Genomic DNA, 25367 nt, shown 5'->3' on the forward strand with positions numbered 1-25367 from the left:
ATTTTCGACTATGCTGAACAAAATGGCTATCTCAAAATTTTGATCGGGTGACTTCGAGAAAAAATGAGCGTGGGAGGGGGCCAAGTTGCCCTCCCATTTTTTTTGTCACTTAAAAAGGGCACTAGAACTTTTAATTTCCGTTCAAATGAGCCCTCTTCCGATATTCTATGATTACTGGATCGATACGATCACCCCTGGGAGAATAAAAAAAAGAACAAACATAACAACAAACAAATAAACACGCATCTTCTGACAAAAAATACAAAATTCAACATTTTTGCAGATAGGAGCTTGAAACTTCCGCAGCTAGGTTTTCCGATACTCTGAATCCGATGGTCTGATTTTTATTAAAGTTCTATGAGTTTTTGGGGGTGTTTCCCCCTTTTCTCGAAAATAAGGCACATTTTCTCAGGCGCATAACTTTTGATGGGTAAGACTAAACTTATATATTTAAAATTCGCATAAAAATCCGATTCTTTTGATGTATCTATTGGTTTCAAATTTACGTTTTTTAGAGTCTCGATTACTCTTGTGCCGGATCGCTCCTTACTTACAGTTTGTTACCACGAACTTTTTGATTTTCACGTAGGAGAAGTGTGTCCGGATATTCAATGCATATGAGATGAGATATGAGATATACATTTGTTAAAAAAGGAAACAAACACTATTCGCCTGCCAAGAGAGGCAATAAGCTTGAAAGGGCAAGCGAGGTTATCACTCTCGGCTCATTAAAACAACATTCATACCGAGCTACTCAACAGACAAGAGACTCACCTGATGAAGGAATAAACGAAAAAAAGAGAGAAAGTGGAAAAGACAAGAAGTAGATAAAAAAAACAAAAAAACGGGGAAATACCTTAAATAGAATGACAACCTGGAATGGGCTTGACATCACAATTCACTCACGAGATAAAAGAAACTTCTTTGCCCGTGACTTGAAAGCCGGAAGACTAGGCGCATTTTACACGCTCGGGCAATATATTCCAAACCTGGTGGCCATAATGGCGAATCACAAAAGATGCCCGAGTGGTGCTCCTAAACTCATGAGTTATCAGCTTTTCTTGCATTATGATCATGACGGTCTCTATTAAAAGTAAAAAGATTTTCAAAAGCAGGGGTGAGCAGCTGATTAAAATATTTATACGAGAAAATCGCGACTTGGTAATCTCGAATTTGGGACACATCCATTAGCTCATTTTTTTTAGAATGCTCATGAGCAGGAACCTCATCAGAATTATCAAATTCCGATAATAATTTTACAGCTCTATTCTCAAGTTTTTGTACTCTTTTGAAACATGTTACAAAATTACTTGCCCATATAGAGCATCCATAGCTAATATATGGAAAAAATATAGAAAAATAAATCATTTTTAGGATCTTTTTTGGGACTAGATTTTTTTCTTCGCATCACCCCAAGGCCTCTGCTTAATTTTTCAGCTATTGCACTTGAATGGTTTTTCCACGACAGGTTTTCATCAATTAAAAACCCCAAATACTTCGTTGGGGTTATACAAATACATACTAAATATAACTAAATACTTAACTAAATACTTAACTAAATAGTTAACTAAATACTTTTAAAAAACTATATTTTGCAAATGGACTGAAAAGGGGAAAATAAATTTTTCGGTTCTAAAAATTTTAACATGCTGCGAATTTTGTGTCAATTACCTATTGATATCATACAAGCATAATTTTATAAATGCTGTGGATGACGAATTCACAGTTTTTTTATTTAAGTAAAATATGCACCGTGTTTAAATTTATAGAACCGAAAAATTTATTTTACCCTTTTTACTCCATTTGTAAAATGTGTTTGTTTTTTTTGAAAGTTATCTTTATAAAGTATTTATTACATTAAAGTTATATTCCTCTGTACAAGACTTACTCTCAAAATCTTTTTAGATTCTCGAGTGAATATTCTAAAGATTATACTGAGTAAGAGTAAAGTATGATTGATTTTGGCTACCGAAATCAATGCTTTCCCAATTGTGACTGGACTGTCGCCCTACCAACCATCGCAACTTCACCCTTTTACACTAAAATTAAATTCCCCTGTACAAGTCTTACTCCCAAGCTTAGAAACTGGTCCTTTTAGATCATTAAGTGAACATTCTGTAGAATACACTGAGCAAGGCAAATACGTTGTAATTGTTTTTTGTTTTTTTCAAATTCTAATTAAAACAAATTTGTAATTGAAAACTGCCGTAATCGAATGGTAATTACTTGGAAAAAGATACAATTACCAATAATTGAATTCCTTTCGCTTGATTATGCAGAGTTTAATTGCTGAATTGGCCAATTTATATCAGGAATGTACCCAGTAACGTTTTTCTGGGGGGGGGGTGCACAGTATATATAATTTATCGCAGTGAGTAGTACCTAGTATTAGCCCGGGCCTAGCGACCCCTCTTCTCTGCGTACGTGCTTAATTCATTTAAATCGTCTTTTGCACGTCCCTTCTTGACTTCATTCTTTAATAAAAACAAAAAAAGCCCAGTACGGCCTTAAATTTATAGGTCAGAGTCAAGGCCGTATCCTGGGGGTGGGGGTGCGGGCTTTGAACTCCCCCTCTCTTGATTTTTCTGAATCGGAAGAACGCAATAAAAATGTACACGAACAAATTCTTCATGCGTCTTTAAATTTTTATTTTCTAATATTTATTATTTAATGTTACTCGTTTTTTGCAGTACACCAGCCATTGTACAAGAGAATAATGATGGAACAAACAGAAGGCTGAGTGCGGAGGAAGCCCGGCGAAGGATTAGTGCAGAACTAGCTATTGGGGTAAGGTTAACCTTTTATTACAAAGGACTTGTGAGATCGCCTTTTAAAAAAATACTATGACCCAGTGGCATCAATTGCGAGGAGACGGGACAAAAAGGTATTTTTCAAAATGGAGATTTTCTTCTATGAAATATGCCAAAAAAGAAGCCATTTTTCTATTAAAATACCCCCAAAAAAGTATTTTACAAAATCCATGGGGGGGGGGGAAGTGCTGGAGAACCAGTGCCCCCCCTCCTCCAATTGATGCCACTGATTGCGACTCAGTATGTTTTCCATCCCTTGGCTGGTGTTTAATTTTACACAAACAATCCAATTAGATTTTCGATGGCGGGGCTTTTAGAATCTGTTAGAATGTTCAAATAGTTCATTTATGCTACAAGAAATTTGAACAAAAAGAAAGATTTTACTATCATATTACCAAGCAATGGCTCTGTGGCCGGGAGTGCAGGGAGGGAGAGAAGAAAGCACTGAGAAAATGGTGAACTATCATCCATCACTCGATATCCGCCATTAAGATAAACAATACCCGCCATGCTCGATAAACAACGCCATATCAATACCCAAAAATACCATAAATAATATTTTTCAAGCATGGCCCAGATACGTCCAGACTAGGGGGACATTGGAAAAATGATAATTATAAAAAGAATAAAAAAAAAAATTGAAATATTAACAGTAATTATATAAGAGCAATAGAAAAAAGAAAAAAGAGTAAAAAATCCCTTTGAAGGCAAACAACTTTTTAAAAGGCACCAAACGTGACTCTCTTTAGCTGACCCAGACAAAATATTCCAGGGAACAGAAGTGGTAGTCAGGGGACTTGACTAACGGGTTAAATGGGATAGAAATGTTTCCATTTGAAACTACTCTTCGAATGGATAATGAAAAGTACGTCGAATAATTAATTCAACCATTCTCCTCTGAATAACTAATTGTGCCTTTCTAACTGCTCCCTTCTTGTTTGTCGAAAAAAAACGGGTTTGTGAGTTGAAATATAAATATCGATCCGTCACAATCAAAAAGTGCCATCTTTCGTATAAAGATTTACATTTGTCGCAAAACTTTGATAGATGGCGTGGACTAAAGAGTAGATGAGCAATTTTTGTTTTCGGTCAAAGTTATGAAGGTATATATGGATTTTTAGCTTCCTGATTTAAAATCTGAGGCTAATAATCAGGACTTTCAAACCAAAACAACTTGAGCACAATCAAAGACGGATTTTTAAACTTTGATTGGAGGTATATAAAGCGTCCAAATTCTAAATAAAAATTATCTACCTATCTACGTTGCATAAATCTTATTGTCATTGAATTAAACTGGTTTGTTCGAAACAAAATTCTTCAAAGGATTTTAAGAGTTTATTAGTAGAAGTACAGCTAAAGTGATCGCCAAAATCTGTTAGAGAGGAAAGTGGAGAATAAGTGTCAAAGTGTGCGAGTGATGTAGGGATATTTTTGAATTGCGGGGCAATGGATAAGAGTCAAATATTTTAATTATGTATATGCGTGTATTTGGTATTTTGGGGAGAGGGGAATAGGGTGGATCAATATCAGAGTTTTCTTTCTGCAATCTTGTAAGCACTTATGTATTGGCGATATTTTAGTGTGTGCCTATTAACTAAAGTTCTTCTTTTACAGAAATGATTGTCACAGATCAAAGGTTGAAGACTTTTCTAAACATTTCATTTTTTGTGTTCATTTTTTTATTTGGGGGAGGGAGTTGGATATGTACCCTTTCTAAATCCTAAATTTTTCAGTTAAAATATGTTGATTTACCCTCTTCTCCCATTTGTTTTTGTCGTCCTCCCTCATGGGGCCACACTGATTTAGTGCACTGTCTGATCTTGAAAATCTACAATTAGTAAGTCACTGCAGCGCCAAGCCAGCTGAGGCCAAAACAGCTGCGCATGTTCCTTCTCCGCCCCAATATATTCAAAGCTTTCACTCTTCACACTCTAGCGTGAAGTTCCGATTTCCTTCAAATCATTCCTTATGACTTCTTTGCACCGCATTCGGGGACAGCCTGCTTTTCGTTCGGTTCCAGATCCATGGTAGACAAGTACAGTCTTTGGCAGTCCGTCATCCTTCGTCTGCAAAACGTGTCCCTTTCATCTCAACTTCTCCCCTAGAAAACAGGATCAAAATTCATTTTTCGCACTGCTTGTTGTTTGCAATTATTATTTTTTTTTGTTTGAAAAATCTTGTAGTTATATTGTTTGACAAATTATGTCCGTAGATATCAACCACAAAAATGAATATCAATAAAAAAGCTTCTTATTAAATGTTAAATAACTTTTTTTAAGTAACCAATTCGACCAAGTTACTGCTAATTCAAACTTGTCTCCATATTCAAGCCCATTTGTTCCTCCTCCCCTACTATGGTTGAGTCGATCCGATCCTGAAATGCGGAACTGGGGTAAAACAGCTGATTCCAACTAAATTTGGTTGAAATCCAACAAACCCTTCTGCTAGGCATGCTAAGCGCAAGACTAGGTACCCATCAACTTAGGAAACCCTCGCTTAAAATGTTGCTTGTTAATGACAGTCAACTGGAACTACCCTTTGGCAGTTCCTTTAAAAACCATTTAAAAGATCTCCCTCTTTCTTTCAAAGCGCCCAAGTTTCAGAACCATACTTGACCTCTGTCGTTACCGTAGCTTCCAATATTCTAATCTTGCTTCACAGACTTATCTTCTTATTCTTCCAAATATTTTTTAACTGAGAAAAAAACCCTGAACCTTCTTGCATCTTCACTGCGTCATCTTTACTAATACCAATACCCAGGTTATTCAAGCTAACCACTGGATCAATCCTCTCGTTACCCGACGTCACTTCTTCACCTTCATTTGTTCCTTGTCTCAGCGACTTAATCTTGTTAACATTAATTTTCAAACTTATTCTTCCATTCCAAACTCAAAAATTCCTCTTCCCCCAGTAATTCCTTAAAAAGCAATACTGTTCTCATACATAATGCTAATCACTTTAATGTACTTATATTGTATTCCATACAAGAATAGGATATCCACCATCTTGAACTGCTCTTTAAAAGACACTTATTTCCAAAAAAGTTGACCTTCTCTTTTGGCTCTGATTAGTTAATTATAAAAGTTCGGCCCTTTTTTTTTGAATAAAATAAAAAAGTGGCGCCAGACATACTGTTGGTAAAGCAGATGTGATAATCACTATGTAGCGTGTAAATAGATGTTTTGATTCAATTAAAAAAAAAAGGTCAAATACCCTCCCTCAACATTTTGACATTAATTTTTAAAAGGAAATTCTCCTTTTTTGGTGGGGGGGGTCTAACATAAAGGAATTATCATTTGGGATGGGGTCTGGTTCTTGAGAATATACGTCCATCTATCTATAAATACCCTAAACAATTTTAATCATAGGAACTTCCATTTTGAATTAATGTTATCAAATTAGAATTATCCACAGAAAACCAGTTTCTTATATTTCTCTGTTTTCGTTACAGGCTATTCACAAGCTATGTATGATGCATATATACGAGCTATATAGCCCTACCCCCCTCCTTTATCTACATGATCCAAATTTCATTCACCAAAAGGCCATTTGAATGTTTATTGCTTCTGATATATTGACATCTTATAGTTATTTGGATGTTAAGCTAAAAGAAGTGGCTTGCCTGCGATTAGGTCCTTTTCATACTATCGTGCGATTATATTGATTTGGACGACCATGTTAGGGGGGTCAGAAATAAGCTATTATTGTTATTTCAATGAGGCGTAACATGTTAAACTTTCTATTAAAGTTTCTATATGAAGCCTGTGTTTTAATTGGGCCATTTGTGTAATTTGTTTCTCCTAGGGGTGTGTAGGTAATGGGTCTTCGAGGCTAGGGTCTCAGCCCAGAATGAATGGATCCTCCCCACCAAAAAACTAATAAGATTAAATTTGCTACCTTTGCCAAACATGGACTGCATATTACGGTTGGAGTCGTAATAATTATGGTATATTTTATTTATAAAATTAAGGGGAGGGATATAAAGACAAAGTTTATCCCGTTTAATTTGTCTATTATTTTTATTTAGTCCTGGAATGAAGAAGTAGAAAGAAGCGAGAGAGAGGAGAGTGATAAACATGAAGAACCCCCAACTAGTGCCAAAAAGGAGGAAATAGTTTTCATGTATGAAGATATACGTTATATGTAAGTGCCTTGCCTAATTTCGTCTGCTTTCTAACCTTTAATGAATAATTGTGTGTATTTTGATTTTTAAACGGTTATGTTTTATATTTCACGTTTGGATCCAGACAATCAAGTTCGTATATGTTTTTGATTATTATATATTATTTTAATATAAATTATTTTAAATCACAGAATTTTACCATTTGGAGGGATTTAAAGTTGGAGCTAGGCCTGTGCATTAAGTTGGTCAAAATCAAACTTTTAGAAGTCGAAGTGATTGTATGCATATATACTTGTACATAGAAATTTCTTTGGAAATTTCATTTTCAAAGATAATGAGGGGACTAGGTTTGTAAAATTCCTTAAAAAAATCTATAAATTATATGAAAATTGTATGTCCCTTTTGGAAAAATTATACAGTACATTTTCTAGGGCCTAAGCCCCCCCCCCTCCTCCCGCCTGTCTATACATATCTCATTTTTGACATGATCTCAATGTTTACACAACTTTATGACGTTTCTCTGTTTAGCCTTCATTTTTCCTAAAAAAAAGGCGTATCTGACATCTCATTAAAAGGATCTCAAATCACATCTCAAAGAGTAAAAAAAGACTTTGAAGCTTTTTGGTGGAGTAGGTTTGTGTTCAAGTTTGTTTTTTTTAAAATAGAAATACAAATTTTCGCTGAGCTATGTGGATTCATTTTGGTACGCAATAGATAAATTAGTCGTTTTTATGACTATTTCAGGTATTTTCCTCAGGGGGGCCAATTCATGAAAATGTAGAGGATAGGCAAGGATTTAATAAAAAGGAAGATATGAAAAATTATAATGTTTCGTATCTTTTATAAAATTATAATTTTATAAAACTTTAATTTTTATAATTTAAAAGAAATTATAAAAATGTTTTTTTTTCGATTTAAAAAAATGAAATACCTAGAAAGGTGTTTTTTCAAAATGTTCTGAGGGGGGAAATGGGTGCTGTGGTGCTCCTGATATTGCTAGGTCTTCCTCTTTTTTATCGTATCGAATTATCTGTGCTTCTAAATAAAAGCACCAGGAGTATAATTTCTGAAAAGCTCAGTGGCACTGCTGTGTTAAGGGAGTTTTTTTGTACATAAACACTGCCCAATATCAATGCTTCCTTTTTAGTTGTTTAGGTAAGGGGGGGGGGTTAAACTATTCAACAGTTTTGGCAATTTTCATGGTAAGACTGCACAAGATGAATTTGCACAAGGACATAAATAAATTTCATGTCGAAGAAAATTTCATGTCGACGAACATTCGATAAGTCTTAAGTTCGGTTGAGCTTGAGAATTTACGCTTGGAATTAGCTTTCGGAAACAACCAAAACACGGTTACATCCATCATAGACGCGTTAATTTATAGTAATTATAGTTTATTTGCACAAAATATAACAATTATCGTGACAAAAAGAACGAAAGAGAAAGCAAGAAGAGACAGCACTTAATATCACACCTATATAGGTAAATACAACCTGTCATAAATATATATAAATATAATATAATATAAATATATATAATAAATAAATATAAATATACATTTATATATATTTATAAAAAATAAATATAAATATATATAAATAACAGAAACAGAAACAGCTCTATGGTTCTGTCATAATCGCAGAAATTTCCCTTGCTTTAGATTTCCCCAAAACAATTTTCCCTCCAAAACGGCTCTATGATTCAGTCCTAATTGCAGAAATTTTCCCTGCTTCAGAGTTTCCCCAAATTTCTTCCCCCAAAACAGCTCTGTTGTCAGTCCTAATCCCAATTTCCTGCGGTCAGTCCTAGTCACAGGGATTTCCCCTGCTTCAAATTCTCCTCTCAATTATTCCCCAAATTTCCTCCAAAAAATGTTTTGTGGTTCAGTCCTAATCGTATGAATCCTGCTTCAGATTTCCCCCAAATTTCTTCCCCCAAAACAGCTCTATGATTCAGTACTAATCGGTGAAATTTCCCTGATTTAAATTCTGCCCAAAATGGTTCCCAAAATTTTCCCCCGAAACACCTGTATGGTTCAGTCCTGATCGCAGGAGTTTCCTTTGCTTTAGGTTCCCCCCAAAATTCTTCTTCCTGATTATTCTTACCCGATTATTTTTACATGTAATACACCACAGATGGTATCAGTTTTGACAAGTTCCTTGGACTTGCGTTTTTGCTATCAGCAAATGATTCCTTAGATGTTCAAAGCAGCTGAAAACAATTATTAAGTCTGACTCTCAATTACCATTAATTACCTATTCTTGTTAGCTTTACATTGCTCGTGGATTGTAATGCTTTTTCCGCGTACTGTGGCTTCTAGTCAGAACAAAAAAAGCTTTTAATCGCAGGAATTGTATCGTCTTCAGATTTCCCCCAAATTTTCCACCAAAATAGCTCTTATGGTTCAGTCTTGATCGCAGGAATTTCCCCTGCTTCAGATTTCCCCCTAAAATTCTTCTTCCTCATTATGCTTACCCAAACATTTTTACAATGTTTAACATTGTAATACAAATAAATAATACAACAAATAATACACCACTAATACACCAACTAATAACAAACAAATAATACACCACAGATAGTATCAGTTTTGACAAGCTCCTTAGACTTTTGCTTTTTTGTCATCAGCAAATGATTCCTAAGATTCAAAGCAACTGAAAACAATTATTTAAGTCTGATTCTCTATTACCATTGATTACCACTATTCTTGTTAGCTTTGCATTGCTCGTGGATTGCAGGGGCGGATCCAGGAGGTTTTAGGAGGGGGGGCAAAATAGGTTGATCCGATAAACCTGCGTTAGGAGCAAGTTCAATTAACGTAAATTTGAGTTAATTAAGTAAATTACACTACTTTACACCTTACACTACCTTACACTACTACTAGGGGGGGGGTGCCCCTCTCTCGTCCACCCTGGATCCGCCACTGGTGGATTGTAATGTTTTTTTTCTGCGTGCTGTGTTTTTCAGATAATAAACCTATGACTGCCTTGCGTTAAAGCATATATAAACAGAGACGGAGGGATTCCGCTCACCCTTTCCTAATTAGTCTCAGATATCCTCGACAAATATAGAATACTTGTAGGGGTTTAAAATTTATCTCCCTCTTTACCCAGTATATCGTCGATCTTCTCTCTGCAAATAAATATTTCTTTAAAAAAAGTTTGTTACAAAAAATACAGGTCCCAAAAGTCCTGGTGATGATATTTTTCCACCGCCTCAGAGCCCTTGCAGATCACGACTCTCAGTGGGAATAGTTATGGGAAGTTTCTGCGAAAGTAAGTGACGTTGCTCAGTCACTTGTGAGCTTCAGGGTTGCCAACTTGCACACTTTTCGTGTAAAATGCACTCTTTTTTCCATTGCACTCTTTCACTCCACGGACCGGATTTGCACTCCTTTTGCCCATTATTTGCACTCTTTGCACTCTTTTATGAAATGATGATAGAAAAATTATTAAGCGAAATAAAAAAACTCAAATTAAATTATTTAAGTACAAAAGATAGAACAGCTAGCTGGTATGGTCTCTGTCATCTCTGCCTAGGCCGTCCCCCAGGCGTCTTTCTGGTATTTTCAACCACTTACGAAGAAGTAGATCAAAGTATAAATAGCAAGTGAAAACGTGGTAGATTAAATATCAATTTTTATAGAAGGAAGATAGAAGCTGTTTGGAGCAAACTTTCTTCTTGGAAATAGAAAAATAATTATGTAACTTGCAGTAAGGCGATGGAGAAGCAACAACCAAAACAAACTTTTCAAATTCTACTCTCAAACTGACAAAATTCTGCAAAGACTTTAGATCTGTGTACCTTTTTAAATCGCGAATGCCCCATCTCTGGTTGTGATAGCCAATTTTTCTGAAATAAAAATGTTATATTACCAGCCACGGGTCCAAGAATTTGCATTGGATGAGACCCATATTATCAGAATGAAATAAAAGGGTACATTAGGAAAATATGGGATAGCCTAAAGTTGTAGTTTCGACACTTCTTGCTATCTTGGAAAGCATTTGATTTGGGTGAATAACACTTTCAGAAATGAATCCAGGGCCAAAAAATTGGAGCCAATTGAAAATGACAATGAAAAATGGGTAAATAATGAGCAGTTCATATCATTGACTCATGAATAAAGTGAATATACCACTCGATGCCTTTTCTTATGTTCTTTCCGAAAAATAATAATCGCTTTTGGCACAAACTCACTTCACACCACCGCTATATAACAGTTCAGGGTATATGTTTGCACGTTGGAGGAGGGTGGGGGGGGGGGGTAAAGTTCAAACTTGCCTCTATTTTCAGAATTTCATCCTGAATCCAAATTTAACATTCATTTGCGCGAGAATGGCCTTCCTACTACTCAACAGAATAATTCTTATTCCCTGATGTTTCTAGTGTAGAAAATAATCTTTTTTTTTCTTTTTTTTTTACATAGGAAGAGATCGCAAATGAATATGTTATTATTTTAACTTGCCTTTATTTAGACTTGGATACTGTCATTTTGTGTCAGTTGTATTTTAACCTTTATTTTTCTATAGGGTGTTATGGAACTTATGATTCTGTAATGTATTATTTAAACACTATACTTACAAGAGACTAAGATATTCCATTTCTTACATATTTTGTAACTCGTTTGATTGCTAGTTTTAATTATTTATTTATTTATACGAGTTAAAACCTACACGGAATTTTGTGTGCTGTTCTGAAGGATGATATATCCGTTTTGTTTCTGCTTCCGTAAAGAAACTTCACTACTAATAGTTACAAGCAATCATGCACAGAGTGTGAGAGCTTAGTATATTAATGCCCGTCCTTCTTTTAATTAATCAAAAAAAAACTTTTTGCACAAAATAAGTTTTTCAAAAAAAACAAAGAACTCCATTAAACCAAAAATGTACAAAAATAGAATCAAATAATCTACCAAGCATATAGCTACCACAAATCAGGATCAATAAATAAATGAAACCCAAAACAAACAGAAATTAAAAAAAGTCAAACTCAAAACGAGCAGAAATTAATCTGAGTAGTGTTCTAAACCCTATGCTTTCTAAAAGCCAGAATATAATTTGTAGTATACTGAAAAAAATTCAAATGAATTTACTGAAAAAAATGTGCATTGTCAGTTTAATATACATATGCTGATACTTATTCCTTAAAATGTGAATTAATATTTTTTTTCTTAAAGTTATAAGTGAAAACATTTAAAAGAATTATTTTCAGTAAAATAAAAATTATATTCTAGCTATTTTGATTTGGTTAAATTTTAAGAGCAGAAGTAGCCCCGAAAGTTTGAACATAATATCCTCAGTCGTATTTGGGATACTGCTGAGATGCCTTATTGGGAATTAGCATTAACACAATCCATTTTGATTTAATCTTAAGGCAGCGTTTAGAATTTAAACATAATGGGCAAATGAGAAGGTGGGCGTGGGAGGGGGACTAGTTGCCCTCCAATCACTTTTGACTATTAAAAAGGGCATTAGTGCTTTATATTTTCAATCGAATGAACCCTTTTCGAAGTTCCTACGACATCTCCTTCGGTACGAAGTACCCTGGTCTAAACAAAACAAAACAAAAAAAAATAATACATTGTACCCGCATCCATCTTTACTATAAAAATCTCAAGCCTTCCAATCACTTTTGACAATTAAAAACGGCACTATCCCTTTCAATTTCCAATTGAATGAGCCCGTTTTGAGTTTCTGCGACAACGCTTTTTATAAACACCTTATATGCCCCCGGGGCATAACTTACAACCCTTGCCTTGAGGGATGTGAGGGGTTCCTAATCCTCAAAGACCTAGTTTCCAGAACTTTCAACTACGTTAAACAAAACGGCTATCTCAAAATTTGGATTGATCGTATTTGTGGGAAATGGTGGGCCTGAGAGGGGCGTTATTTGTGTCCTTCAATCACTTTCGACTATTAAAAAGGGCACTAGCCCTGTCAATTTCCAATCAAATGAGCTCTTTTGAAGTTTCTACGACAAAACTTTCTATAAAAGCCTTATATGCCCCCAGGGCATAACTTACAACCCTTGCCCTAAGGGCTGTGATGGGGTTGTCATCCTCAAAGACCTAGTTTCCAGAACTTTCAACTACGTTAAACAAAATAAATATCTCAAAATTTCGATTGGATGTGTTTGGGAAAATGGTGGGCGTGAGAGGGGGGTTAGTTGCCTTCCAATCACTTTGGACTATTAAAAAGGGCACTAGCCGTTCCAATTTCCAATCGAGTGAGCCCTTTTCCAAGTTTCTACGACAACTCCGTCGATACGGAGTACCCTGGTATGGAAGAAGAAAATGAATAATACATTGTGCCAACATTGTTCTTTACTTAGGCAGCGCAATGATTGTCGTATCCTCCTAGGTTTTCTTTTATCCTTTGAGGTAGCATATGCTTGTAGTTGTTAAAAGGGTGGTTGTTCAGGACTACAATCCTTCTTGCTGCAAAAAGAGCTGGGAGTAAATTGGGATTTATTGTTATTTATGCGATGGGAACTATTCTTTGAAGATATAATAAAAAATTTGGCTTATTAACTTTATTATTGCTTATGAAATTATGTGTAGTTATTGTTGGGCTCCGACTTCTCCTCGATCGACACTGCAAATGCATCAAAATAAAATGTTATGTCCCATGTATCATTGAACATTTTGGTAAGCTATTGACGTGGTTTTTCTATAGTAGAAAATTTAAATTTGCACTTCTGTGTTGTTGGGATAAACAACTCAGAAAGACTTTTTTCTCTGATTCACACCTAAAATACCCCTTTCGCAGAAATCTTGTTTCATTCGCATTTATTCATATTCATTAATCTGCTCAAATTTGATGTAATCAAAGCAAACCAGTACATTCACCAAACAAGTAGCTATCCACTTACTGAGAATGTCCCAGGAAACTACCCATGTCGTATAAAAAGTGAACATAAATTTACACGAAAAGGAAAGAATGAGAAAAGCCAGTAGAGGAAGAAGAAGAATTATTTTGTGTAACTAAGACTTGACTTGACTACAGTGAAGTCAGTTATAGCTCACGACTAGTTACTTGGACCTCTTATATTCTTTTCAAATCATTTGGATAAAATGGAGACAAACCTTTATCTAAACATTTGATGAAGTCAAATGTTTAGATAAAGTAGTTCAGTTAAAGATCCAAGCAATAGTTCAGGTAAAGATCCAAGCAATTAAAATAAACACCAGCAAATTTCAAGCAGAGCATTACCTTTTAAGCTAAAAAAAGAATGAAGATCATTATCTGACCTATTATTTAGAGGTTGATTTAAGTGGGGAGTCCTTCTAACTTTATTTTAAAGCGTAAGAGTGGTCAGAAGATTGGAAGGGGTTGCGCGCGCGGCATCAGCCGCGCCCACGCATATTTTTTTATTTGCACTCTTTTTTAACAATTTGCACTCTCTTTTGGCCTTGATTTGCACTCTGTGCAAATTGGTCTTGGCCTTGATATATCTTCCATATAGCCGGGTGGGTGAGTAGGGTGGGTGTTCTCTTATCTGTCTGAACTACTAAACCAGGAAAGAAGTTTTTTTTTCTTACCAAATTTTTTTTACCATAGCCAGTTTTTTTTTTTATCATTATGAACTAGGGTTGTATTCAGACATTTGGGGATGGTAGAGGGGCAAAGGTAAAGTTGTATGGGAAGCAACTTCCAATATAGCCTACCTACCATGAATTGTTGATGGCAAAGTTTTGAAAGCAACTTCATGGAACCAAAGTTCTCAAAACTTGTTCACAGAACTTTTTTTAATATAGTTAGTAAATATTATTTACGCCTTGTTCTTGAAAAAAAAACAAAAAAAAAAACATTTACGCCTTGAAAGAAAACAATAAGCATGACTTTCATCCACGATTCTCCATTCTTGCTTATTTTGGTCAAGGAAACCCATTGGTGAGCCACTCGCTGTTGTGATGTTGGGATTCAGGATCATATTCAAAAACCTATGTTTTGTTTCTTGTGATGACTCTGTCTAAGAAGTCAGAATCGGTTTCGTAGCGTTCAAGCAGATCATGACACGTTGCGACACACTAGGGTAATGCCCTGAGTCACACCACACTCATAGTTTGCAAATTATTAGTGAAAATGGACGTCGCTATGCTACCCCAACCACTGCAGAGTCCGGATTTGGTCCTGGTGGACCTCTTTTCGTTCACAAGAACCAAGAAATCGCTCGTAAAGACGTCGTTATGGGACGCTGAAAGGGGTAAAAGGTGCTTCGACCACCTGTCAACGAGAGGTCTTCATTGACGCCTTCCAGGAAGCATACAAGAGGTAGGTAAATGTTGGGAGAGGTTCATCAAGCCGGAAGGACGGTATTTTTGAAAAGTGTTACAAAATTTATAATTACCGGAACTTTTGGGACAGACCCTATACAAGAACCCCAATAAATTGTTACATTGGTCGATTAACCAGTATTTTGGTCAGCGTTGCTTTGGAGTAGCGTTTATTTTTTCTCCTAAAAAAAAAAAAAAAACTTTTTCGAAACGCAGTTCTGTAATAAAAATATGGGCACTATAAAAAATTTATAATTGTTTGATTAACCAATGACTTTAGCAACTCCAAACTTGGAAAGACCTCCCAACGGGGCTGGCGTGTGTCGAACTACGGGCATTGGAGCCCGCAGTCCCAAGTTTCCAAACTTAGAAAGCCCTCCCATCGGGGATGGTGTGTGTCGAATTACGGGCATTGGAGCTCGTGGTCCCAAGTTTCCAAACTTTGAAAGCCCTCCCATCGAGACTGGTCTGTGTCGAACTACGGGCATTGGAGCCACCGTGGCAGTGATTGCTTTTGGAGCAACTGGCATCACAGGCATTAAAGCCATTGGCATCGGAGCTGCTGAAGCATGTGGAAATGGCTTAGTAGGGTGTGCAAAGGGTACTGAAGCAAACGGAGCTGTAACTGCACGCTGTGGCTTGGGGAAATTGTCTCCTCTCTTAACTCCTTGGACAATCCCAGAGATTCCTGATGTGATAGCTAGAAGACTTGCAAGCGCTACCAAGACCTGGAATAAAAAACGGCTTGAAAGTGCCAGAGACACCAATATAAAAAAAAACGAAATCGTTGCTTGGATATTTTGTTGTTTCTTCTTGGACAATCAATGTGTAATTCAGTCCATTTCTGAAGTATCACAGAATGGGCTTTCAGACCTCCGACACATTAAGGCTAAAAAATAATCCTAAACATTAATTTGATAACCCGTATAGGTACTCATGTACTAAACGCACTCTTTTATATAGTGCTAGTTTGGTTAATGCTAATGAAATAAAATAAAATTGGATGAATATATAATATTTTAGAAACAAATTTGTGCTATATTTATACCACATTAGGGGGTGGGGTGGGGGTTATAGCATAGCATATATTAAATACGTAACCTAACCTAGGCACCTTCCCCCCCCCCATAAACCCCAAAAAACAACAGTTTAAATATAGTTCTTGCCTTTGTTTATATCCCACAAGCCAGCCGAAACCTGTTTTTCATCACGCTTCTCGGTCTATTTTGTGACTGGTATGCATTGCCGTATATAAAAGAGTGCGTTTAGTACAGGAGTACCCCCGTATAATATGAATGTAAGTATAGATTAAACATTGACAATCTGTTCACTCCCAAAAGCAACTACCTTTATAAAGGAAAGTTATACCTTCTTAAGCTGCATGGTGCCGCATGGTGCGGCAAGGCAACTTCACTTATAAAGGAAAGCTACACCTTCTTAAGCTGTATGGTGCCGCGTGGTTTCAGCTTATATTTTGCTGATTTTCACCCAAGTTTCTTCTCTTTTTTTTCTTTTTTCAATTTAGTACCCAAAAATATCCAAAACTGCATTTTGATGGTGAAGCAGGTTTCATTTCCATTGTCCATGGTACGTAAGGGAACATTTAAGTAAAACTGAATTCAGTCTGAAATTTAAGGGACGAAAAGAACCAAAATCAGAAGAACAAAGAAAGAAAGAAACCCCTTCACATTGTTTAATTATGTATATTATAACTTTTTTGTATATTATATCAAAAATTAAAATTTTGAATTGCAAAGTTATCTTATTCACGAAAAAATTTCTCGGAATCAGTTTGTTGCTTAAAATTTGACATGTTTTGGCATGTTTGAATGAATACTACTTTCTGGGAACATATTATTATCAAAAATAATAATGTTTAAATTCAAAAAGTGGTCTTCTAAACCTGTACCATTACTAGGTTCCAGAATCAACTCAGATGGGTAAATGCTTTTTTTAACCAAAAGATCATTTAAATATGTTTTACTACTTGAAAAAGAAAATTTAATATTATTTCACTTATCCTTAATTATTATGTAATTATATTCTAATTGGCTAAAAAAAGTCAGCGACAAATGGGCTGGCATTACCACTTATAGGAATTCCTATAATTTGTTTATAAAAACTGCTATTAAATCTTAAATCTAAAACATAATTTATTATTATTGAATAGGTTTCAGAATCAACTCAGATGGGTAAATGATCTCTTTTAACCAAGAGATCATCTAAGTATGTTTTACTACTTGAAAGAGAAAATTTAATATTATTTCACTTATCCTTATTTATTATGTAATTATATTCTAATTGGCTTAAAAAGAGTCAGCGACAAATGGGCTGGCATTACCACTTATAGGAATTTCTATAATTTGCTTATAAAAACTACCATTAATTCTTATAAATGTGTTAGATAGAACAAAATCAAGTCAAGATTCAATAACATCTTTATGAAATATAATAATAATTCATGCCAGCTTAACGACTGGTTACAAACAAAGCACAAATATGCTTGAAAAACGCAACCAGAACACAATTACTAAATTATACAACTAACCAAATCATCATTGAAATAAACACAAATAAAGAGAAAAAAAAAATAGAAATGTTGATAATAATTACAGAACAATAAAATAAAAAAATAAATAAAAAAGAATATTAACAAAAAAACTTAAACTGTCCTCTCTCGCAATCCAGTCCTACAATCGCCAATCGTACGACAGGAGATGCTTCCTTAGCTGGTTCTTAAACTGTGGTACACTTTCCGCTTCCCGAATTAAGCCTGGAAAGTTATTCAGACCATCGGAATGAGGAGCCTAACCGCACAGCTAGAACAAATCGTACTTCTTGGCCCACTTACCAGGTCTTCAGAATTTCTCGTAGCATATCCGTGATAAAATGAATTATTAAGAAAAAAATTATTAAAAACATCAGGCGCAAAACCATTCAAACTCTGAAACACAAAAATACCAATTTGAAAATCTCTAATTTGAGTAACATTCAAAATCCTAAGTAAATCAAGTACCATGGCCAAACTGTAATATCTTCAACTAATAGCACTATTAAAGAAGTTCCTCCGTCTGACTTAATGCCATAATGTAATATTAAAATTAAATTTAATGATTGGATTCTTGGGCACTCGGGATGTTTGAACGAAAAGTAGTTGTAGAAACGTCACCTTGACGGATCTTAACTACGCAGACAATGTAAATATTTTGGCCCTTAACCAAGAATCAGCCCGACAAATGCTCGACGCAGTGCCACGTTTCTCAGCTTACTTTAACCTAATTTCTCAGCTTACTTTGACCTAATTTCTCAGCTTACTTTGACCTAGTTTCTCAGCTTACTTTGATCTAACGATAAAAACTAAGAGGATGAAAGTTCTTCATCTGAACCTCACAACCGACCCATCTTCTATGGTCTCTCACTTGGAAAGGTTAACAGCTTCGTCTTTCTTGAATCTGAGGTGGATTCGAAAGGAGAATGCAATCAAGATGTGAACAGAAGAATATCTACAGCTCAAGCTTTGCTCAACTCTGGAAGCATCTCTGGATTCGTCAAGATTTCAGTGTAAAAACAAAACTTTGTATTTATAAGTTGACAGTGACGGCAGTTCTTCGCTATGGTTACGAATTCTGGCCCCTTAAAGTAGCACAGAGCACGTTCTGGAGGTCTTTGACTACCGTTGCCCTTAACCAAGAATCAGCCCGACAAATGCTCGACGCAGTGCCACGTTTCTCAGCTTACTTTAACCTAATTTCTCAGCTTACTTTGACCTAATTTCTCAGCTTACTTTGACCTAGTTTCTCAGCTTACTTTGATCTAACGATAAAAACTAAGAGGATGAAAGTTCTTCATCTGAACCTCACAACCGACCCATCTTCTATGGTCTCTCACTTGGAAAGGTTAACAGCTTCGTCTTTCTTGAATCTGAGGTGGATTCGAAAGGAGAATGCAATCAAGATGTGAACAGAAGAATATCTACAGCTCAAGCTTTGCTCAACTCTGGAAGCATCTCTGGATTTGTCAAGATTTCAGTGTAAAAACAAAACTTTGTATTTATAAGTTGACAGTGACGGCAGTTCTTCGCTATGGTGACGAATTCTGGCCCCTTAAAGAAGCACAGAGCACGTTCTGGAGGTCTTTGACTACCGTTGCTTGCGTTCAGTATACCGCACCTGGCTATCAGATCTGTTTTTGAACGGTGAAATATGCCAACGCTGTTCAACATCTACAGGATCTTACGCTTCATCAAGTTCCACCGCCTCCGATTGCTTGGACACGTTTTTCGTCGTCCCGACTATCTCCTCATTAAACAAATACTGTTTTATGAACCCCCTACCAATAGGACTTAGAGGGCAGGAAGGACAGTTGAAGAATTCACGAAGAGTAAAGCACTATTTGGAGCCAGATGGAGCTTTTCGCCAAGTCGGCTACAGGTTGGAGTCGTTCGACAAGTGCTGGCTGAGGTTCGCTAAAGAATTGGCAGAAGACTGGCCATCGTGTGAGACCATCATTCAGAGGCTTTGCTCAGATACTGGATGAGGCGCAAACGCCTCTTCCTACTGCAAGTATATTGAGGGACAATCTGTGAAAAAAGAGATCTAGAGGGAAATTCTTTAGAAAATCTTGAAACTCAAATTTTTTGTTACTGCCTTAAATTTGCGTACAGCAGAACCAGTCAAGGGAATTTAACTTGGTTCTATTTACTAGCTGGTAATTTCACTCGAGGTTTTAGAAAGGATCGGGTTTTCGAGAGGCTTGGCTTCTTGCCAAAAACAAGGAATAACGTGATTGGCACACGAAAATATGTTATAGGTATAGACCAATCAGAACACTTTTTTACCGTGGAATTATAGGAAAGTAATTTTTCCTCTATTTGTGCATACTAAGGGGGTTAAGAATCAGTTCCATCGCAAAGAGTAATACGATGTTTGATATATATAATCCCCATTGATACTATAACCCTTCGAAATATTCGCTTTGTTGTGTTTTTTCAGTATTTTCATTTGGCCTTTAAAAACCCCATTTTTGCTCGTTTTTCTTTTTTTATATAACCCCTATACAGGCATGTACGCATATTAGTTTGATTGAGTTTACTCTGTAAAACTCGAGAACAAACCGGCTTCTTCGTTAGTTTCTTTCAGCTTAGCGCAAGACAAGACAAAGACAAGTGACAGAATAAATGGGAAATATATAATTTGGGCTATATATTTGCACATAAGGGGGGGGGGGGGGGGGGTAGAGTATTTGGACAGTTTGAATTCAGAAAACAATTCTTACTTCATAATATGCAGAATAATTTTACCTGAAACATTTTGCATGCAGACCCGCTATATTTTAATCCACCTCCCCTTAATGTGCAAATATATAGCCCAAATGTGTTTCTAAAGTAACGAAGAAACCGGTTTGTTCTCGAGTTTTACAATTGGTAAACTTGAGTGAGTAGCCTATAATACACGAGTACCGGAATTTTGCATGGAGAGAGAGCCGGATTTCCCGGTATTATTTGAAAACGATCAGAAATTAAACTAAAAAAAAAATCAACTGAAAGTAAGGAGCAACATCAAACCTTAAAACTAACTGAAATTATTACATAAATGAAAGGGGTTGCCTCCTCCTCAAGACCTCGCTCTTTACGCTAATTTTTTTTTTTTAGAATTTTAAAACAAAACTTATTGTTCTAATTAAACAGCCATTGTGTTTCAGGAACCGTTCTTAAAGAATTAGGACAAAAAGTCAACACTTTAGCGTAAAGAGCATGGTCTTGTAGAAGGGGCATCTCCTTGCATATGCGTAATAATCTCTGTTTGTTTTATGCTTTTATGTTGCTCCTTACTTTCATTTGAAACAACATGTTTTTTTTAATTTAATTTTTGATCGTTTTTAAATAATACCGGATAATTCGGCTCTCTCTCCATGAATAACTCGGGCACTTTTGTATTGTACGCCACTCACTCAAGTTTACGATGTGTAAAACTTGAGAACAAACCGGTTTCTTCGTTACTTTAGAAACAAATTTGGGCTATGTATTTGCACATTAGGGAGGGGAGGGGTCAAGTATAGCGGGTTTGCATGCAAAATGTGTTGTGTACAATTATTCTGCATATTCTGAAGTGAGAATTGTTTTCTGACTTCAAACTGTTCAAATACTTTACCCCCCCCCCCCTTATGTGCAAATATATAGACCAAAGTATGTGCCTTGTGTGCCTTTATTTTGCGCCAAATTATATGTTTTATGTGCCTTTTTAATTTTCGAAATTTGTCCATTGCTTACAGATAGTATTTGTCATTGGGAAACATACGGACATTTGTCGCGGAAAAGGTTTCTGGAGAGGAGGATTGCCTTGGGGAATTTTGTTTTTTGGGAATAACTTTCTTTCAGCGGTGATGTATTTTCCACGGGGGTGTGTGCATTTTTCATGGGGGGTATTTTTCGCGGGGGATAGAAGCCTAGAACCATCCCCAGAGACGTAGTTATTGGACCTTTCAACTATGCTGAATCTAATGTCTATCCTAAAATCTTGATCAGAGTTCATTGGGGGCGAAAAGGAGCGGGTTTGGGGGCTATTGGTCTCTTAAAAGAGAACTAAACTTCTGATTTCCGTTTGAATGAACGCTCTCCTGATCTTATTGGACCATTGGTTACTACTGGGCCGAGTTGCTCCTTACTTACAGGTCGCTACCCCCGAACTGTTTGAAAATAGTAGCTTCCTGTCACGCGTCCCATTTGATATTTACGATTTTCGTAAGTGAGGTAACCACTCGGTCTTACTGTGATGGTATTGAAACACTTTCAATGTTTTGAAACACTTATCAGACATTGAACACTAAACATAGGCATAAACACTAAACATAAATTTATCAGTCAAGGATCTGCACCCCCCCAATTGGGGACATTTTGAATTTTTTTAAAACTTCGGAAAACCCGCAAAAATGTCGCCCTAGATTATGAAAGAAACACCTTTTTTTGTATCTTCATTTAAAAAAATCTCTGCCCCTTTCCCCTACATTTTCGTGAGTGATTGTCCCTGCTATTAATGGTTCCTAACAAGGCTGTATCCACGGAGGATTATCGGTTTTGAACCCCCCCCCCCGAATTTTTTGTCCAACTCGTAAAAAATATAAAATGAATGCAAATACAAAACTTTGATTTGTTTTTTTAAGTTTTTTGTGCCCCTCCCCTCCCCCTACAAAGAAAATCCTGGATACGCTCTTGGTTTCTGAGTTATTCTATTAGATTACTCTGAAGGAGCATACTGGGAGCACCGGCTGAGAAATTTCGCTGAACGCCACTGTTCTGCGTTTATATGTACGGATCTGGAGACTATGGGGACCCTCAAACGGGAAGGGTCTTGAAACCCACACAATTAATTTTTATTTTTAACTGATGGAGATACAGTTGAAAATATTGATAAAAATAATAATAACTTCTGCTTACTTTGAAATGTGCCATAATTTTTTCCTCCCCTTAACTACGCTCAGGATCAACTCCAAACTTCTAAAAACTAATACTGAAAATAATTGGCTTGCTCACTATAAGATACAGAATTGACGCAGAATTAATTATCGATAGGAAGTAGTTATATGGTATAATATTCAGATTTTCTCCCGTGAATTGTTTCCCTTTCGTTTGCGGTTCGAACATCTTAACGGTTGTTTAGAAGTAATGCTTAAAAATGAAATTTCCTAGAAAAAGAACAGAGTTTTTGTGATGAAATTAAAGATCGAAATCGAAGCTTAAAACACACAAATTATTGCTTCTCAGCCTGTACAACATCATGGCTGCAGTAGCTGCAACCTAGTAAAGAGCGAACCACAGCCCATATTAATCAAAAGTTGAAAAACATGTTTTGAAAAAAAACTGCCTAATGAGAAAATATTGCCACCTGACTCTGAACCAGATTAAATAAAAAAAAACAAGTTTTTTTTAACTGAAAGTAAGGAGCGACATTAAAACTTAAAACTAACAGAAAATATTCCGTATATGACAGGGGCTGTCCCCTCCTCAACGCCTCGCTCTTTACGATAAATTTTTTTATTGTTTAAAAAAAATAGAGTTGTGAGAAAGTCAAACTTTAGCGTAAAGAGCGAGGCGTTGCGGAGGGGACAGCGCCTTTCATATACGGAATAATTTCTGTTAGTTTTAAGTTTTAATGTCGCTCCTTACTTTCAGTTGAAAAAACTTGTTTTTTTATTTAATTTTTGAACGCTTTTGAATAAATGCTGGTTTTGATCTTGGCTCACAGTACATGAATAATCAAAACAAAATGTTCATATTAATTTACTTTTATTTGGTTAAATGGCTTTCTCGAAACTTGTTTAATTTTATTTACGGACGTTTTTATTAGGAATAAATATACGTAACTTACGTATTAACTTACGCAACGAACTTCTATATTCATATGTTTTTAATACATACCTTAGGAGGTTCTCCCCCTATTCAATACCTCGTTCTTTACGCTAAAGTTCAAATTTTGTTCCAGTTCCTTAAAAGTAACCCCTTCATCACAAAGGCCATTAATTAGAAAAAATAACTCTTATGAAAGTACTAAAAAATGTCTGGCTTAAAGAGCGAGGTATTGACTAGCGGGGTGAACCCAATCATATATGTAATATTTTCTGTTCGTTTAAAGTTTTGATGTTGCTGCTGTTGCAGTTGAAAAATCAATTTTTTATATTTAATTTCTGATCTTTTTTTAAATAATACTGGGAAGTCCGGCGTCCCCTTCATAGCAATGTCCCTTCCCCCATGAAAACTTCCTTCATTGAAAGATCCTCCTACATAACCCCCGACCCCAGGCACGTACGCAGGAATATGTTTCGGGGGGGGGGGGGTCAATTTGTTTCGGGGGTTTTAATGGGTTTGAAATCCTTCAAACCCATTTTTCTGTGAGAAAAATCAGAAAATTATGGGAAAATGAAAAAAAATCGTGAGATTTCAGGAGGGGAGGGTTTTCCGCCCCCCCCTCCTGCGTACGTCCCTGCCCGACCCCCCCCTCCTCTGCGTACGTCCCTGCCCGACCCCCCCCACTACCAGGAAAAATCTCCCCTGAAAACGGCTGTACTGTATACTTCCCATTAACCAATAGCTGCGTTTTTTTCGAAGTTCCGTGTTTCATGGTTCATGTTCCAAGTTTCATGTTCTAGCCCAAAAACGCAGTTTTTGTCGCTTTCGTGTTCTCTGTCCATGTTCCTGGTTGAACGTCTAAAAACGTATTTTAGGAAAAGTAGCAAAATATTCAAAACTCTGGAAACATGTGGAAAAATTCTGAGCTTTTTACTTGCCTGTTTTCTTGTACACATATGTTTCACCTTGGCCTCTATTCAAAAACGCATATTCAGCAGGATCTATGTCCATTTTCTTCCCTTCCATCTTATCCTGTCTTTTGTCATGTACAGATAACTTTTTTCTATCTGGATAGGGACCAATCGAACACGCAACACGCACAAAGAGCAAGTTCCAAGTTTGAGGAAACAGACAGTCGAACAGGCAACATGATGTTTCGTGTTTCGCAAAAAAACGAAGTTTTGTTAAAACATGCTGTTACGTGTTTTGTCGAAAACGCAAAAATGGCAAAACACGATTAAACCACGAAACCAACCACGCAAAAGAAACGCCACTAATACTATATGTAACATTGGATAGAGTTCATAACTTTCAATCCTCCCCTCGGGAGCTACGGTGGATTAAGTCATCCTAAAAGACATACTTATAATATTTTCGAACATGTTGAGCAAAATGGCTACCTCAAAATTTTGATCAGGTGCCGTTGGGAAAACAATGAGCGTGGGAGGGGGCCTAGTTGCCCTCCATTTTTTTTTGGTCACTTAAAAAGGGCACTAGAGTAGTAACCATCTATGGAATTCTAAGAGTCCTATGTACCAAACAGGTTTTTCTGGTAGGTATTCTAGTAGTCCTATTCTACAGGGCATTACACCTTTCAAAGAGATTTACGCAATACCGGTCCTATTAAACCTATTACTACGAACGCTACACGCATTCCATTTTTGGAACTAGGAGCGAGATTGTGTGATGCTATCAGACTGGTTTCGTTTCATGGGTACATTAATAGAACGACTAATGTTTTTGAAAAGGGTAATTACTTCTTTAGTTTACGAGATTAGCGATTTTTCTGCGAAAAGGTATTTGCGTAAAGGTATTGCT

The 25367-nt window shown here is 36.2% G+C and overlaps 2 protein-coding genes across 4 annotated transcripts in view; one reads left to right on the forward strand and one right to left on the reverse strand.

Moving 5' to 3' along the window:
* Positions 1–25367, forward strand: part of LOC148954724 (uncharacterized) — a 150592-nt gene that overhangs the window by 44221 nt on the left and 81004 nt on the right. For all 3 annotated transcript variants that reach the window (XM_089086711.1, XM_089086712.1, XM_089086713.1), the window contains exons 5-6: positions 2691–2787; positions 6838–6953. In XM_089086711.1, the coding sequence (XP_088942837.1) occupies positions 2691–2787; positions 6838–6953 (213 nt within the window). The remainder of the gene's footprint in view (positions 1–2690; positions 2788–6837; positions 6954–25367) is intronic.
* Positions 15420–22717, reverse strand: LOC148954725 (uncharacterized). The gene is made up of 2 exons (XM_089087226.1): positions 22641–22717; positions 15420–15936 (listed from the first exon to the last, which is right to left on the reverse strand). Exons 1-2 carry the CDS (start codon positions 22653–22655, stop codon positions 15472–15474), a joined length of 480 nt encoding a protein of 159 aa, XP_088943352.1. The 5' UTR covers positions 22656–22717; the 3' UTR covers positions 15420–15471.

This window comes from Artemia sp. Qi Xiang Cuo, chromosome 3, assembly GCF_049724085.1.
Source record: "Artemia sp. Qi Xiang Cuo chromosome 3, ASM4972408v1, whole genome shotgun sequence".
NCBI classification, from domain to species: Eukaryota; Metazoa; Arthropoda; class Branchiopoda; order Anostraca; family Artemiidae; genus Artemia; species Artemia sp. Qi Xiang Cuo.